The 17,500-nt window shown below is 41.9% G+C and overlaps 1 protein-coding gene and 1 pseudogene across 6 annotated transcripts in view; one reads left to right on the forward strand and one right to left on the reverse strand.

Moving 5' to 3' along the window:
- The window catches only part of ZNF318 (zinc finger protein 318), a 127,608-nt gene that overhangs the window by 19,404 nt on the left and 90,704 nt on the right, over nt 1–17,500 (reverse strand). For all 6 annotated transcript variants that reach the window (XM_085851881.1, XM_085851884.1, XM_085851879.1 and 3 more), the window contains 4 exons: nt 15,156–15,343; nt 14,558–14,770; nt 14,336–14,426; nt 14,008–14,126 (listed from right to left, as the gene is read on the reverse strand). In XM_085851881.1, the coding sequence (XP_085708007.1) occupies nt 14,008–14,126; nt 14,336–14,426; nt 14,558–14,770; nt 15,156–15,343 (611 nt within the window). The remainder of the gene's footprint in view (nt 1–14,007; nt 14,127–14,335; nt 14,427–14,557; nt 14,771–15,155; nt 15,344–17,500) is intronic.
- On the forward strand, nt 7,780–11,518 carry LOC147014166 (uncharacterized; annotated as a pseudogene).

Consider the following 17,500-nt stretch of genomic DNA (forward strand, 5'->3'; position numbering starts at 1 on the left):
GTAACATTTGACCCCTCAAAATCATCGCAAGGAACCACTGCATTGGAATATATAATTACTTTATAATATGGTGGTTGTTTGGGGTACATATTTTGGCAAAGTTCAACCATACCCCCTAATTTTGATATTTTGGAACAAAACATAGATTTTGAACATTTTAGGTTTATTCGTGTACTTTTGGTATCACAGTGTAATTTTTGGTTTAACTATTTAGTATTACAAAAAACGAGATAAATATGTAACATCCCAGATGCAATATTTCACAAATTGAAACATCGACATGTATTAAAAATGCCTAAAAGTAGTGGATAGCCTTAAACATTACTGTATTTCCATCTGTATTACCCAACTAAATTGTTATTTCCTTTTGTCATTCCAGGTAATGTTGTAATGGTGGTGGTGGTGGTGTTAGTGCTTGCCCAGTATGTGTAGTTGCTAGTTCAATTGCAATGGAAGAACAAACCAGAGATGAGGCCGAAGAGCCAACTGGAAGACACTGTATAATTCACAAGGAATCGCTGAGTATTGATCCAAATGAACAACTTACCAGTCCACAAAGTTTTGAATCATGGAAAACCCTAATAAATGCTGCTCAAGTAAGAGATCACTCCGCTATACTTGACATTGCTAAATCGGTGACAGACAAGGAGATTCCAGTGATATTCTACCATAGGAAATGCAGGAGCATTTTCACGATGAAGGGAGATCTGGAAGCCCTGAAATGTAAAACAGATCCAAGCTCAACTGAGGAAGCTGTTGCTGGGTGTTCCAATGTTAAGCGACCAGCAAGATGATCCTCATCAGAATCACGCATCTATGACTACACATGCATTTTTTGCGAAAATGTCAAGAGATACAAGGGAATGTCAACTCGGGAAAAACTAGTCCAATCTGTGGAGTTGAGATCGGACCAGAAGCTTCGAGCTTGTGCAGTCCGCAAGTGTGACACCAAGCTTTTAGCCATAACGAGTAGGGACATAGTTGCTGCTGAAGCACATTATCATACTTCCTGCTACAGGGACTACACAAGACCAGCACCTGGTCTCGACACAGCCTGCTCCTTCTCAGGAGAATGATATTTATCTCGAAAAGCAAGACGAATCATATGCAGAACTGTTTCATTCTATACGAACTGATATCGTTCCCAACAAGCAAATTGTCCGAGTTACAACACTTACAGAGAAACTGCGAACGATGATGTCTGCCAGAGGCATACATCGTCTAACAGAATCCACCAAGAAACATCTCCGTCAGAAATTGGAACAGGAGTTGGGAGACTGTATTCAGATTTTCGCTGACGCAAAAGGAAAACTTGTTGTTGTACCTGATTGCATAACAATGCAAGATATCGTCAGTGAGTATTGCGATATGGAAAGGGAGCTGAAAACTTGGAAAGATATATCAACAAATATCTCGAAGATCATTGATCAGTCATCGTCATTTTTGAGAGCAACAATAAAGGACGAGAAAAAACCAACAACCTGGCCCTATTACCCGTCTGACGTGGAGAAGGAATCATTCACTGCACCAGAATATCTTCGACGGTTTCTGATCGGTCTACTAACTGGTGATCCAGAACACATACACCCTTCACGGAGAGTAACAATGCTCACGGAATCCTTCAGTCAAGATGTGGTATATGCAGTGACATGTGGAATGCAGAAGCCACCAAAACATATACTGCTTCCATACATGGTTAAAACACTCACTGGGAATACGGAGTTGATACAGACGTTGAACAGATTAGGCCATGGGATATCTTACTCTCAGCTGGAAGAAAATGACACAGCCTTGTGCTTACAGAAGCTCGCAGCTAATCTAAATCAGCAGACACTCATACCAACAAGTATTCAACCATATACGTTTACCAACTTGGCATGGGACAACATTGATAGATTGGAAGAAACATTGAGTGGAAAGGGAACGTCACATCGTGTGAATGGTATCGTGGTACAGGCCAGAGTTTATGGACCACATCTTCCGAAACAAGCACTTCCTGGGATAGCCAAGAAAAAGCAAAGATCTTTGGATGTCTCTGATCACGAATTGACAACATACATTGCTGGACAGCACGTTGGACCACAATTGCTCACAACAGACACGAGCATAGTAATAGAGTACACAGCTACGAACAAAAACCTCATCTGGATACTTGCTCGAATGACCAACGCAGAGAAGCAGCGCATACCAAGCTGGATAGGTTTCAATATAAACACCAGAGATTCTCTGACAGTCTCTAGTCACCACCTGGAACGAATTCTTAGACCATCTTCACCATGAAAATGGAGAACTCTCAGGCTTTTGGATGTCTTATGTGGACATTGTTGAAAACGTCTTGCTTGCCCTGTTGCGTGCTGCTCGAGAAGGAAATTGGCTCTTGCATCTCTCTGCTATCCACAACATGATCCCCTGGTGTTTTGCTTACGACAGAGTTAACTATGCATGATACCTACCAGCGTATTATGCTGAGATGACCAATCTGGCAGCCAATCATCCAGCCGTGTACCAGGCCTTCTTGGGTGGTTCATTCTCTGTTCAACTATCCAGTCACAATACATTTGGACGCATTCCCGTTGACCAAACGACTGAAGTCACTATGAACAAGGATACACAGATCCCAGGAGGCACAACAAGGTTTAGTCTAAATCAGGAGCAATCAAGCGCTATGACATTACTGCAGAACACAGGAGTGCCTTTCTTGGTCAGATGAGGGAAATGGTACATGAAGACGGATCAAATGTTCCACATGCTGACCTGCACGAAACGCGTATGAGGAAAGATGAGGATGCTGTTTCGACAATCGTACATCTGGTGAAGAGCTGGGTAAATCCATTTGAAGAAGCCCACAAACTTATCAGTATCTCGACAGCAAAAAAAGCCCCCGAAGATATCTGCTCGGATTTGAATAATGCCAGAGACATTGGAGTTCAATGCTACACAAACTTCAAAGCAGAGAGACTCGAGACGGACCCAACAATCAAACGCTTTCATGATCTAATGAAAATGAACAAACTGAAAACCTTCAGTAATTTATGCAAGAAGAAACAAGTCAAAATGAGTGGCAGATCCGTGATTCTTCAAGCTGACAGAGCATCGTTTGGTCACATCATTGTGATGGCACAGGGACGAAATCTGCAGATGGCTGATGCACTATCCCATCCTCTTGGTCCGTCACCATGGGCACTAGCAACCTCAGAAGGTCTCCACCGTAAAACCAACAAGGCTGCTCTTGCTAGTTATCTACAAAAGAATGTAGCCCCAGCTAACCAACTTCCTGATCATTCTGCAACTATAATAGATGGAATGAGCATAATCCAGAAGGTGAAAGGGGATCAAGTCAACTTTGGGGAAATTGCCTAGTTTGTTTTGTCGATGGCACTGAAGGATGGCAGCACGAGTGACAGGATCGACATCGTCTTCGACACCTACCAAGATACCTCCATCAAGAACTGTGAAAGGCTCGCCAGAGGAGAGGAACTTTGACTGAAGCTTCAGGACATCACAGCATCGCAAATTGTAAGGCAATGGAGAAGTTTCTTGGCCCATGTTGGGAATAAGTCTAGCCTCATTTCATTTCTGGTGAGCGAATGGAGGAAACCAGATTGCACCAAGCGTCTGAATGGAAAGGTCTTATTTGTAACAACCGAGGACAAGTGTTACAAAATAACCACGGAAGGACACCAGGAGGTGCTTGAACTGCAAAGTACACACGAGGAAGCAGATGTTCGACTCTTCCTTCACGCTGCTCATGCTGCACAGACTGGATATCCAGCAGTCGTAATCAGCTCCGATGACACTGACGTATTCATCATGGCATTGGCGTTTCATACTGAAATTGCATCAAAATTGTTCCAGAAATGTGGCACCAAAGAACGGAAACGAATCATTGACATTACCAAAATTGCAGCTTCAGTGGGTGCAGATGTTTGTCATGGACTTATAGGGATGCATGCTTACACAGGTTGCGACACTGTCCGCACATTTGCCGGCAAAGGCAAACTCGGAGCGCTTAAACTGCTTAGGTCTAGCAAAGAGGTCCAAGAAACGTTCGCAGAGTTGGGACAAGGATGGAATGTGGCCGAGGAGCTTATGGATACGCTGGAGAATTTCACATGCCTCCTATATGCATCCAAGTCTGGTACAAAGGAACTTAATAGCCTTCGATACCATCTATTCTGTGCGAAGAAGGGCGGGATTGAGAGCCACCAATTGCCTCCAAGCAATGACTGCTTCCGAAAACACGTACAGCGGGCCAATTACCAGGCAGCAATTTGGAAACGAAGCCTTCAGAGGCACCCAATGACCCCCAGTCCAGTTGGAAAAGGATGGAAATGGGATGATCAGGATGGAACAACTCTGGCTGTGGACTGGATTAGTGGACAGCCAGCACCTCAGGCTCTTCTGGATTTGTTGGCTTGTAATTGTTCCAGGAGCTGCAAGCTACCAAGTTGTGTCTGCATTGCCAGTGGACTGAAATGTACAGACATGTGTAAACTTGCCGCCTGCGACAATCAGCCATTGTCTGTCGAGTCAGACGACAGCCTCGACGAGGATGATCCATCTGACGAGGAGCAAGAATACAGGTTCTGAGCCAAATATGCTGCGCATCTAAAGGGAGGGACACTTTCGTGATGTCATTTCAGACATTTATTTTCTGTTACAAGTGATTTAAGTAGAATATGTATGACGTTCATTGTAATTTAAAGTAGCCCGATGCATAAAAGGATAGGTTCAATTTATAAGCATTATTTAGTATGTGTTTAATTTAAATGCCAGTAATCGGTGTCAATTGTGTTAAAATTGATTGGTAATAACAATGTATAATAACAAGGTGTATTTGTTCGAGAGATCAGTTAATGATAACATAATTATGATAAACCTAGAGTGTGCAGCAATTTTGCATGTATTGTGAAATATAATGTACCTGATGTTACATACCTACTTTAGGATACTAGCTAATACCAAAAATTATACTGAGGTACCAAAAGTAGACAAATAAACCTAAAATGTTCAAAATCTATGTTTTGTTCCAAAATATCAAAATTAGGGGGTATGGTTGAACTTTGTCAAAATATGTGCCCCAAACAACCACCATATTACAAAGTAATGATATATTCCAATGCAGTAGTTCCTTGCGAAGATTTTGAGGGGTCAAATGTTACTCTGGGAGTTTTCATTTTTGAAACATTGACAAAAACGTACAATGTGAATTCTGAACTCGAAGCGATTTCGGCCACTTTTTCACGAAATTTAACATTTTTTTGTCATTTTATCAAAAATTTGACAAATAACCCCCATAAATGTTCTATATTTGTATTACTATATTAGTTGGCATCCAGTATGCAAATTATTGGCACTCTGTGGTCCTTAAAAATATATTTATTCCAATTTTAGCAAATATCACATTTTTTGGCGAAGTGAAGCGGGCGTATAATAATATTTCGGGTGATAAAACAGAGATGGCCGAGAGTTATACACTGCTGTCACTTTTTTTTTCATATCTAGGGACATATATCTTGCTAAAAATCACAATGAGCCTTACTCCATCTGTATGGTACCGACCGGTCAATTTGGGGGGTCTGGCTCATAGCCTATGATTTTCCCCTCTACATGGGAGTGCGAGCAGGGGTTGTCAGCCATGATGACCATCAAGTCAAAGAGCCAGAACCGTCTTGCTGCGCCCGGGCATGATTTCCGATGTGCTGTGAGCAAAGTTATGCCCCGCATCGACCAGCTGGAGGAGAAGAAACAGATGCAGCCCTCGCATTAAATTTTGTTCTTTGTTGACAGTTAGTTCATTTGTGTGTTCTACTTGTGAATAAATTGATATATCTTATCGAATTGAGTTTTTCTGGAACCAGGTGGTATGTGGCGACAGTATGGGACCTCCAAGTGGTACTCGATCAGAAAAAGGTTGGGAACAACTGGGTTAAAGGGTGATAAAAAAATTAAACATGCAAATGTTGCCAACTAAACTTGATTGATAATTAACTTGAAAAAGGAAATGTTTTTGGAATACAGCACAATGTATTGTTTTAACCCTTTAATGGGAAATGTACTCCAATTCAACATGATTATTACATCTATGTGCTTGAAGATGTATCTATTTTAATAATATATTTGCACTTTAAATTACCTTATATCTCTTTTTCTGTATTGGAAGATAATCAATCTGCCCAGTAAAAATACCCCTTGTTCCCCAAAACAGATTGGCCTTCCAAATAATCTTTAATCTTTATCCAGTATAATAGAATCACCAATGAGTACAGGCATTTTAGCAGAAATATTTGGTCAACCTCACACAAATTGCAACAAAAGCAAACTCAACAGATTTTGGTTCCTGAATATGTCCTCAGTGACAGAAAAAAGTCCAAAGGAATCCTCCTGGGGGAAAGTCCTGAAATCATGGAAATCCAATATGGCCGCCACCCGGCTTCGGGGAAAATGAGAAAATTGTAAAGATTGATATTTTAATATGTAAATATATGTTTTTCTGCATTCTAATTGTTTCTAGTTATGGTCAGTATATTGATATACAAGAATAATTATAAAAAATACACCCGTGCGGGAGTGACGTGCATCTCTGCGAGAAAATATATAGCCTCCTGAAGGTAGGGAAGTTTTTGCAAACTTTGAAGTCACGTGACGCGAAAACGAAAGCGAAATTCGAAAATCTGGCCCGACTAAATTTAGATATTGTCCCACAGATTCATATGCCACAATCAAATTCAAGATTGCTTGAGGAATCTAGGAGGAGATAGAGTTTGAAAATCGTCATTTTCGCATTTTTTGCCAACTTTGAAGTCACGTGACACGAAAACGAAAGCGAATATCGAAAATCCGGCCTGACAAAATTTAGATATTGTCCCATAGATTCATATGCCACAATCAAATTCAAGATTGCTTGAGAAATGTCGGAGGAGATAGATTTTGAAAATGGTCATTTTCGCATGAAAATCGTCATTTTAGCATTTTTTGCCAACTTTGAAGTCACATGACACAAAAACGAAAGCGAATATCGAAAATCCGGCCCAATCAAAATTTAGATATTGTCCCACAGATTCATATGCTGCAATCAAATTCAAGATCGCTTGAGAAATGGTGGAGGAGATAGAATTTGAAAATCATCATTTTCGCAACTTCAAAGGCCTCGTGACCTTGACTTTGACCTTCGGTGACCTTAAAAGTCATACCATCGTGTACGTCTCATCGACCTCTATCAGGATCACTAATGACCAGATCTCCCGCTTCAAATTCATTATGAACGGACGGACGGACGGACGGAAGGATCAAAGCACATCGACACCCATATTATTAGGTCATGCTCGAAGAGATGACCTAAAAAGTGAAATGTATTGAGGGTAAAATAAAAAAAATTATAGCTTTTTTGTCCAAAAATTTCAATATTTTTTTCCTAAAAAATATTTTGACTTGAGAAAGTTTGTTCATACAAGAACATATGTATCCCCAGGCATACATACTATACATTTCCAGATACAGGGACATTAGTACTATCCTCTGGTGAAAGAATTAACACACAATATTAATTTTTATTGAATTTATTTCCATTTGCCTACCCCGAACCCCTTAATTTGAAATATGTGCACTTTGTGCGTATTCGGTCCAAACAAAGGATAAACGCCTGGCTATAGCTAATACATTAATAGGATTAAGACAAATTCTGATTTTAAATACCATAGCTATGTTTATTTGTTAATATAACATTGTCAGTTCAAACTTTAAAAAAATTATACGAATTCTGGATTTTTATTTTCAGGCATGGAGGGACCTGAACGGTGTGCCATCTGCAAACAGGATGGAGGAGGCCCATCAGCTTCAACTCCAACAGAAAAGGGGTGTTCAGCCATCAACCAGGCCAGCAGCACAAGGAAAGACAGCATTCACACTGTACCTGGGGAAAGGGTGCGCATAGACTGCCGGCATATATACTGCAACCCACATCAGATAGCCAAGGATACCAGGAAAGAAGAGTCAAAGGCCAGTACAAGCAGTGATAGACATGTACTTCGGTCATCTGAGGAGGGGTTTTCTTTCAACACTGTGCCTTTTCTGTGGTAGACCAGCCAAGTTTGGGAGGAAGCAGAAGACGCAGGATGTGGCTTCAAGTAAAGACAATTGAATTGAAGGACACGCTCCTGGCAATATGCCGCGAACGAGCCGATGTTTGGTCGGTCAGATGCTGTGAAGGCACGGATTCTGCATGTGCATGACTTGCACGCAGCAGATGCAGTTTACCACCAGACATGCAGTGTTAACTTTCGCACAAATAAACAGATACCAATAGCTCAGATGACTGACACCGAAGAATCCAAGAGGACAAAGCTTGGATGGCCTCGAGGCGATGAGAAGACAGTAGCATTCTTGCAAGTGGCAAGATATCTTGAGGAAAATGATGATGAGCAGATCACCATCAATTATCTCATGACCTCATGACACAGAAACTGGCAGGCACTAACCACGAAGCATACAGCTACACCCACATGAAGGCGAGGCTGTGGGAACACTTTGGCGACAGGATAATCCAAACTGTGATCAACGGCAAGCTGAACGTGGCCACCTTTTAGACAACAGCCAGGGCAGTGCTTCAGGAATATTACAACAACCAGCAGCAGGAAAAAGACACTACTGAAGAGAAAATCAAGCTTGTACAAGCCGCTGTCAAACTCATCAAAGAAGACATTAAAACATCCCATGAAGTCTACCCATGTGGTGATGACCTGCAGTCGCAAGAGGCTGGCATTAAATACTTACCAGATACTCTGCTGGTACTGCTTGAAGGACTGTTTGTGGGAAAGAAAGATGGTGTTAAAGTGGCTTCAATTGGGCAAGCCATAGTGCAGGCAACGAGACCCAGAGTCTTACTGGCACCACTGCAGGTTGGGTTGGGTGTGCAGCTATATCACCACTTCGCATAACGATTTCTCATCGACTCCCTTCATCATCACGGGTTCTGCTGTTCATATGAAGAGGTGCATCAGTTGGAACGAAATGCTGCTCAGTCACAGGGAACAGACATCCCTAACCTGACAACAGAGTTTGTGCAGTATGCAGCTGACAATGTGGACCATAACATTCGCACACTGGATGGCCATGGCACATTCCATGGCATGGGGATGATTGCCGCCGTCACCCCTGGAACCAGATCAGGCCGGCCAATACCCAGGGCTAAGGTGACGTCTCGTGATATCACAATGGTTGGAAGGGTGCAGATACGGTACCACAAGGAAGAAAGTCACAGGATGACAGCAGTGACGTACCAGAAACTTGTCAACCTAAAAGCCCAGAACTGCTCTGAAAATATTGATGTTCTGTGGAAGATATCCATCTTGTTTGGGTCCCCCAGACCTGCATGGTCAGGAATGATGCAATTCATACACAAGGGTGACCACCCTGGCAAGGCGGCTATCATGTTTCTGCCCATGATAGACATGAACTCGAGTGACAGCACATGCATATACTCGACCCTGGTGTTTGTCAGTGAACATGCACGACGCCACGGTGTCACTCCAGTTATCACCTTTGATCAGCTCCTCTGGTGGAAGGCCCTCATGATCATCAACTCGGAGCTTTTGGGAAGTGATCTCAAAGGGATTGTCCTACGCTTGGGCGGCTTCCACGCAGAGATGAGTTTCCTCGGATGTATTGGACACCTGATGGTGTCATCCTGGCTTCAACAACTGATGAAGTTGATACAAACCCCCAATGCAGTGATTCATATGTTTCGTGGCAAGGCCATTGCCCGCGCAGTTCGCACACACCTAATTGTTGATGCAGCCCTCAATGCCTTGCTGTTGACAAATATGCTCAATGCGCCTCTACCATGCCTACCTGAAACATCAGACGGCAATGGGAATGAAGATCTGGACTTGGCCGAAGCAGCTGCAAGGCCGCTACATGGCCAGCATACAGATCTAAGCAATAATCCAGACTTCAACGAAGCTTGTACCCTCTATGAGAAGCTGATGGCTGGGACACTGTCTGTGGAAGAAGTATGCAAGTCTGATGTCTTGAAATGAATCAAAGACCACCTTCAGAAGCATGCCGAGTCTGCAAAGATATCTTCTAGAACTTCAGCGCTCTGGGTTCAGTATATGGACATGCTAGACATTCTACGCAAATACATCCGGGCAGAGCGCACTGGGAACTGGGCACTACATCTACAGGCCATCCAGGAAATGCTGCCTTACCTGGCAGCCTCGGTCCACAACCTGTATGCCAAATCTGCGAGGGTGTATCTGCAGCAGATGTCCAACCTCAAAACTCAACATCCCAATGTCCAACAACGTTTTGATGAGGGGTTCCATGTGGTTCGACAAAGTGATCGCCTGTGGGCAGGTCTTTCATCTGACCTGATCATCGAACAAGTTCTGATGAGAAGTTTGAAGACCAGCGTGGGGCTCACACGAGGGCGAGGAATGACAGAGCAACAACGGCTGGTATGGCTACTATCAATGCCTGCCTGTGCAGAAATAAACCAGGCAATGCAGGAGCTCACAGGTGTGAACAACAACACTGGAGAGCAGAAGAAGGACATGACCAAGGCAAGACAATCTCATGACTGGAAGGACACACTATCAGCTCCTCAGTATTTACAGGAACGGAATCCGTTCAATAGTGATCCACGTCTGAGGAACATTGCCACTGGAGTTCATGCACACCCCACCATCAACGTCGATACAGCACATGCTGCAGGAGCCAAAATATTGAAATCTATGGATGGGAAAACACCTGCCGAGTACACATTTAAGAGGAAAGACCAAGTTGTCACCCTTGGCATGAAATCATTTGTCAAGATTGATGGAGAGCAAGTCTAGGTTGACCCACAACTCCTCTTCCAGAGACTGATCACTGTTGCACAGACAGCAGAAGAACTGGAGTCGGCCTTCAATTATGAACTGTGCAGCTATCCACCAGCCCTCTTTGATTCCTCTCTTCAGCTCCGAGAAGCACACAAGCCAGTCTTTGCTGATGCCATCTGGGATCTTCTTGGATCCGATGTCCCAGCCGATATCCCCAATGATGGGCAACAGTATGTTTTGGATGGCGGGGCACTTGTTCAACGCATTCCATGGTCTCATGGATCTACATACAGAGACAAATGCCACCAGTACACTGATTATGTAACGAAGAAGTACAGAGATGCCATAGTCGTGTTTGATGGTTATGAGAGTACCAACACGAAGGACATGACACACCAAAGACGGTCTAAAGGGAATGCTGGCACTACTGTGACATTTACAGCTGACATGTGTCTCACAATGAAGAAGGAACAGTTTCTTGCCAATAGGCAGAATAAAGAGAGATTCATTTTTATGTTGAGTGAAGAGCTTCAGAAGAAGAACTGTGAGACACACCATGCCTCAGGGGATGCTGATCTCCTGATTGTACTAAAGGCCGTGCAGTCTGCTACTGTCACCAACACTGTGTTAGTTGGTGATGACACACCTCCTCATCCTCCTGTGCTACCATGCAAGCTTAGAATCCCATGACCTCTTCTTTTGTCCCAAGCCAAAGAAGAACACGAAGAAGCCTCGCATCTGGAACATCAAGGCTGCAAAGAAAATGATTGGTACAGACATATGCAAGCACATACTGTTTCTACATGCAGTTCTTGGGTGCGACACGACATCTCGTCTTCATGGGATTGGAAAGGGAGCTTCCCTCAAAAAGTTCATAGCAAACAACACATTCCGTGAGCAGGCCAAGGTTTTTGATACATATCCAGCTTCCATATGTGATGTGACAGATGCAGGAGAAAAAACATTGGTGATAATCAACAACGGAAAGTGAACTGACACCCTGGACACCCTCCGGTATCAGCAGTACTGGGACAAGGTGGCTTGGAGCTCCTCTCACGGGCAACCACAGACGTTACCACCAACATCAGAAGCAGAAAAGTATCACAGCCTGCGCGTGTATCTGCAAGTCCAAGAACGGAAGAGATGTGCAGATGAACTTCTTCCGACAGACTGGGATTGGCAGAAGTGTGACGAGGGTTTTGTGCCATTTCAGACATCAATAGCTCCAGCTCCTGAAAAGATGTTACGTGTCATTAGGTGCAACTGCCAGGCTGAATGTAGCACCATGAGATGCACATGCAAGAAGCACAACATTGAGTGCACTCCAGCTTGTGGAAACTTCAGGGGCTCTGGCTGCACAAACACTCCATGTGACAATGATGAGGATGATGACGACATTGTCGAGTTCTAACTTTAATACGCTTGATATTTCTCAACATGAAAAGTAAGTTTATAATGGATGTAGTTTCTGAGTTTAATGCGAATTTTCATTTCGAAACCTTCGTCAGGCAGATGTGATTGCCCCGAGTGGAATTGTGAATTTTGTCATGCTTCAATGATTTACATAATTATATTGTATTTCCATAGACTTGATTTAATCTTGTGTCTTCAACGTTTCTTTTTTTTGTCCAGGAGCCAAAATCAGTATCAGGTAAAAAAAAAAAATTGGGGGACAAAAAATTGACATTTTTGGACAAAATAGCTATAATTTTTATTTTACCCTCAATACATTTCACTTTTTTACAATTATTCTTGTATATCAATATACTGACCATAACTAGAAACAATTAGAATGCAGAAAAACATATATTTACATATTAAAATTTCAATCTACAATTTTCTCATTTTCCCCGAAGCCGGGTGGCGGCCATATTGGATTTCCATGATTTCAGGACTTTCCCCCCGGAGGATCCCTTAGGACTTTTTTCTGTCACTGAGGACATATCCAGGAATCAAAATCTGTTGAGTTTACTTTTGTTGCAATTTGTGTGAGGTCATCCGACATTTTGCCTGGACTATATTATATTTAGCTTATTAAGGGATTCTTATATATAAATAATTATATACTGGTGCCTGAATGTCTGGCTGGAAACAAGAGTCGAGCTTAAATGGAATGTGTGAAAATAATGACCAGAACTCCTATCAACCTTCAGGTCATAAATATTCCTTAGCCCTTCAAAATTAAGCTGACCTCCAGGTGGCTGCTGCCACAAAGCTGTGAGTGATTTCCCCCCTGAACCCCAAAACGTCAGCTGAAGCATCAGCATGTCTGGAGGATGAACAGACACAGTCTCACTGAATACTAGATAAGAATTCAAAGTTTCCATCTACTGCAGAATCAGAGGAAGACTGTGTGGCTCATTGAATTCCTCTGAATACTCCTTCTCGATATGTTTGTGTTCGTTTGCATATGTTTTGTTTTAATAAATGACTCAAATGTACAGAAGGCACTGAGAATTATTCGACACCCCAAACTTTGCATATGTGCAAAGGGAACTCCAAGGTAGTGTATGAATGAAAATTGGTTGTTTGGGTTAATTAAAACACCCCTTTTGAAGATATGCCGAGTGTTGGCTTAATGGTTAGGGAGGCGGGCTTTGGATCCTTGGATCCTGAGTTAAAATCCAGCTCAGCTGTTGAATTAATACCAGGTGGGGTTAACTCGGCCTGTCATCCTTCCGAGGTCGGCAAATGAGTGCCAGCATGCTGGTATCCTGTGTCAGAGTGGTGACCCGTCCAGGATTGTGCCCAATAGCCAAGGAGACTGCTTAAGCAGCACCAATGCTCTGCATAGAGTATGGTCCCAATCTCCTCCTGTTTTGAAGATAATGAATGGCCTTATTTAATTATATCCTTTATCAGGCAATCCTCGGCCACCTCGCTCTCTGAGGTCTTAAGGCGTCTCCTGGGTAACCTCGCTGGGGTCTGAAGCCATGTTTTTTGGCCTGTTCAACCATGCCTTGACTTGGAATCGGCCGCAACGATTTCTAAATGATAAAGTTCCCCCCCCTCCCCTCCCCACTCTCCTCACTCATATTTTTGAATGCCTGTTCAGCATAGCTAGAAATTGCTGGGTACATTGCGATGCTTATAAACACGTGTGAGAATACACACAGAACAAAAGCATAAACCACTCCATACTCTTACAACCTTCCAGAAATTTAAAAGCTTTAGAACTCCTCCTCACCTCAAACTGAAAGTTGTGTTTTGGTGACGTCACATGATGTTGAGCACATGATGGATCACCAGAAAACTCATCACAAAGCTTGCAGTAATATGCCCTAACTGGCATAATAAATTCCGCACCTAATAAAAACAGCAATTTACAGTTTAAATAGTGTTCACAAGATCAAGTCAAGAAGACAAAGCAAAAGCCAGCAGGTATATTGTACACAAGCAGAAATAATTAATACAACCAGCACAATTAATGTTAAAGCAATACTGTGTGCTATAAACAAAGTGCAATTGTTCATCAGAGATGGAGTAAAATAAAATGCCCTTTTTTGTTCACATGCCTTTTCCTGGAACTTTCTGCAAGATTTTGGATTTTTTAACAATATTGCTCTTCTGAACATTTGCCCATGGACGGTCAAGGGTGTCTTCCCACTGAAGAGAAAAACAGCACACGCAAAGACTGTTAAAACGATAGAAATACACCAGCCTTGTAGAACATCTGTTATGGATGAAAGCACAAAATTGCATGTGCACGATAAAAATAAAAACAAGCAATTATTTACCTGTCGGTGTTTTTTGGTGTGCAAATGAAAAAATAAATCATTGAAGTCAACAAATAAGGTGTTGCAGAGTTTACACCAATGATTCCCTCCATCAAAGAATTCCACTGTACTCGTAAAATCCTCCTCAAATTTATCTTCCTTCTTTCCCAAAATCCCCTCTTCTTTTTTCTTCTCCTCGACTTTCACATCTGTCGAATTAACGTTGATTGGCTTCTACAAAAAAAGCATAAAGTAACAGTTGAAGCAGACAACAAACTTTTACATTTCCTCACTTTATTCATAATCTCAATACTGCATTTCTATCTGTCCTTGTGTTCACTCTCAAATTACTCTTATCCAATGCTTATTGATTCAATTCTGATTCAACAGGAAAATGGGTAATACAAATAATCTTTAAGACGACCTTTTTTTTTTGCTCGTCAGCACAATGGTGAAAAGAAAATGCGACGATGACATACAACACACTTTCCAATCTACTGTAAAATCTAAAAACTGCTACATTCAAAAATATTATTCAGGATTGTCACCCCATTCAGTATTCAATTAAGTCCAACAAGGTCTCTTAAAGCCAGAACCTCCTCAGCCATACAAAACGCACCTTTGCATGTTTTTCCAGTGATAGAACGCCAGTCTTGTCAAACTCCATTTGCCTTTGTGCTGCAGCAGCCACCTGGCTGCGAGTGTGAGCTATCTCCTCGGCAACCTGCTGCTGCAGAAGGCCCAGTGCCAGCAGTGCAGGATCTTTATGACCATCTTTCTCCTTCTGTTTCATTCTCTCTATCTCACCTGCCGGCATGGAACGCAGCCAAAGTATCACTCTATCATTTACTCATGAGATGACCGTAGGGAGTCTCAGCCTGGCAGCTTGGAGACAGGAAATGCTCCGATGGCCAAATACAAAAATAAAAGAGCACTCCTTCAAGATATTTGTGATGATGTTGAAATTTTGATTTTAATGAGACATGGTCTCATTTTGTTGCATTTCAAATTTAACATGGACAGTATCTATCATGTTTGTATTTTTCAGTTCTTAAAAGTCCTCACCTCAGCCCCCACAATCCCACAGCTTCAGCATGATAGTTTGTGGTGTACTACAAGTAACAACAATCCAAGTCTTCACTGCAGTGAGCACAAGCTCACAACAGTACAATATCTCTGGCATGAGAAAGTATGTTACACCTAGAAAACAGTTTCAGCAGTTAATATTGCACTTCTGGCAACCTTATTTATGAACAATACGAATGGATCACATCTCCATTTAGAAGCGTCCGTTCTGCCTGAGGTTCTTCACGCTGTGCCTGAGGTTTCCTTCAGTTGCCCGACTCCGTGTGCATGGCAGTCGTGTGTAAGGCACCATATCTACATTTTAGTTTTCTTGTACAACAAGTTATGCATTTTCTGTCTGTCCATCTGTCCAGAATTTTGCACCATCTATCTCATGTGGCAATTAAATTATTTATTTCATAAAGGCTGCGTGTGTATTCATATTCCCACCATTTTTGTCATACCGACAATTCGGCGTTTCGATTGTTACTCTTGGAGGATTAAATTCATGATAATCCTGAGTTTTATAAAGGCTGTATTACAAAACGAAAGTCAATCACTCGGACGTGAATTCAGCAAATTGGCCTCGTGCCCAGTCAGTTGTGAAGCATTTGCTTCAGCGAGGTCGGTTTCACTGAAATAATGAATAAATTCACTGAGGTAGGGGACATCCACACAACATTATTTTACCAGTCCATTTTCTGAATACACCAACACATTACCCAAAGGGTGATCGTGTCACCCCCCCCCCCCCACGACCCACAGTGACGCTGACAAACTGACAAACACACGCAAGTGCACACACTGTCAACATAGAAAACAAAGCATTGCGACCTGGTTATAGTGTATATATATATATATATATATATATATATATATATATATATATATATATATATATATATATATATATATATATATATATATATATATATATATATATATATATATATATATATACACACACACACATATATTAACAAAAAAATAAAAATAAAAAACAGCATTGAAAATTGAGGTTTCAGTTCCCAGGGATTTTAGTCTAAATAACACAGAAACCAAGAAAATGACCAAATACCAAGTCCTCAAAAATGAAGTGAAAAGATCCTGGAATCTGAAGAGGATCAAAATTGTACCAGTGATTATTGGAGCAATGGGAATAATGAAGAACAACCTTGCAGAGATCTTAAAAATCATCCCTGAGAATATTAATACAAACAAACTGCAGATGGAAGCTGTCCGGGGCTCCATGGTGATCCTGAAAGACCCTTCAAAACAAAACTGAGAACAGAACTTCACAGGTTGGTCCATGAATTGTGACAACCACAACCACCCTTCAAAAATAATAGTAAAAAAATAAAAATAAAAATAAAAACAAGCAGTCATAGACTCGTACTTACGAAATCGTCAACTTGACCTCTGACCTTGTCTAATAAAAGCTGTCTCGAGAGAAGGTAGCGACGCAAACCAGAAGTTTCTACGATGATTCTGTACCAAACCATCAAAAATCGAATGTTTTGGATGTTTGATCTCACTGTGACCTTGATCTTTGACCAATTTTGACCAAAATCTAATCAGCACTAGCCATCACCCTCCTGAATCACGTGGTATAATTTGACATTGGTAGCTTCTTCCGTTCTCGAGTTGTCGTGCCTACAAACAAACACACACATATACACACACACACACACACACACACACACACACACACACACACACACACACACACACACACACACACACACACACACACACACACACACACACACATAAACACACAAACACAGGATGGAAGTCATAAAGATTTCGTAAGTAATAAAGGGGGAAAAAAGGAATGAAAGAGTGAAGGTGAGCAGTCTTTCTTGATTTTGGTAGTATCACCAGAAGGGGGTTGCTGGT

Source organism: Eptatretus burgeri, chromosome 13 (assembly GCF_056783735.1).
Source record: "Eptatretus burgeri isolate ZD-2024b chromosome 13, Ebu_testis_v1, whole genome shotgun sequence".
Lineage (NCBI taxonomy): Eukaryota > Metazoa > Chordata > Myxini > Myxiniformes > Myxinidae > Eptatretus > Eptatretus burgeri.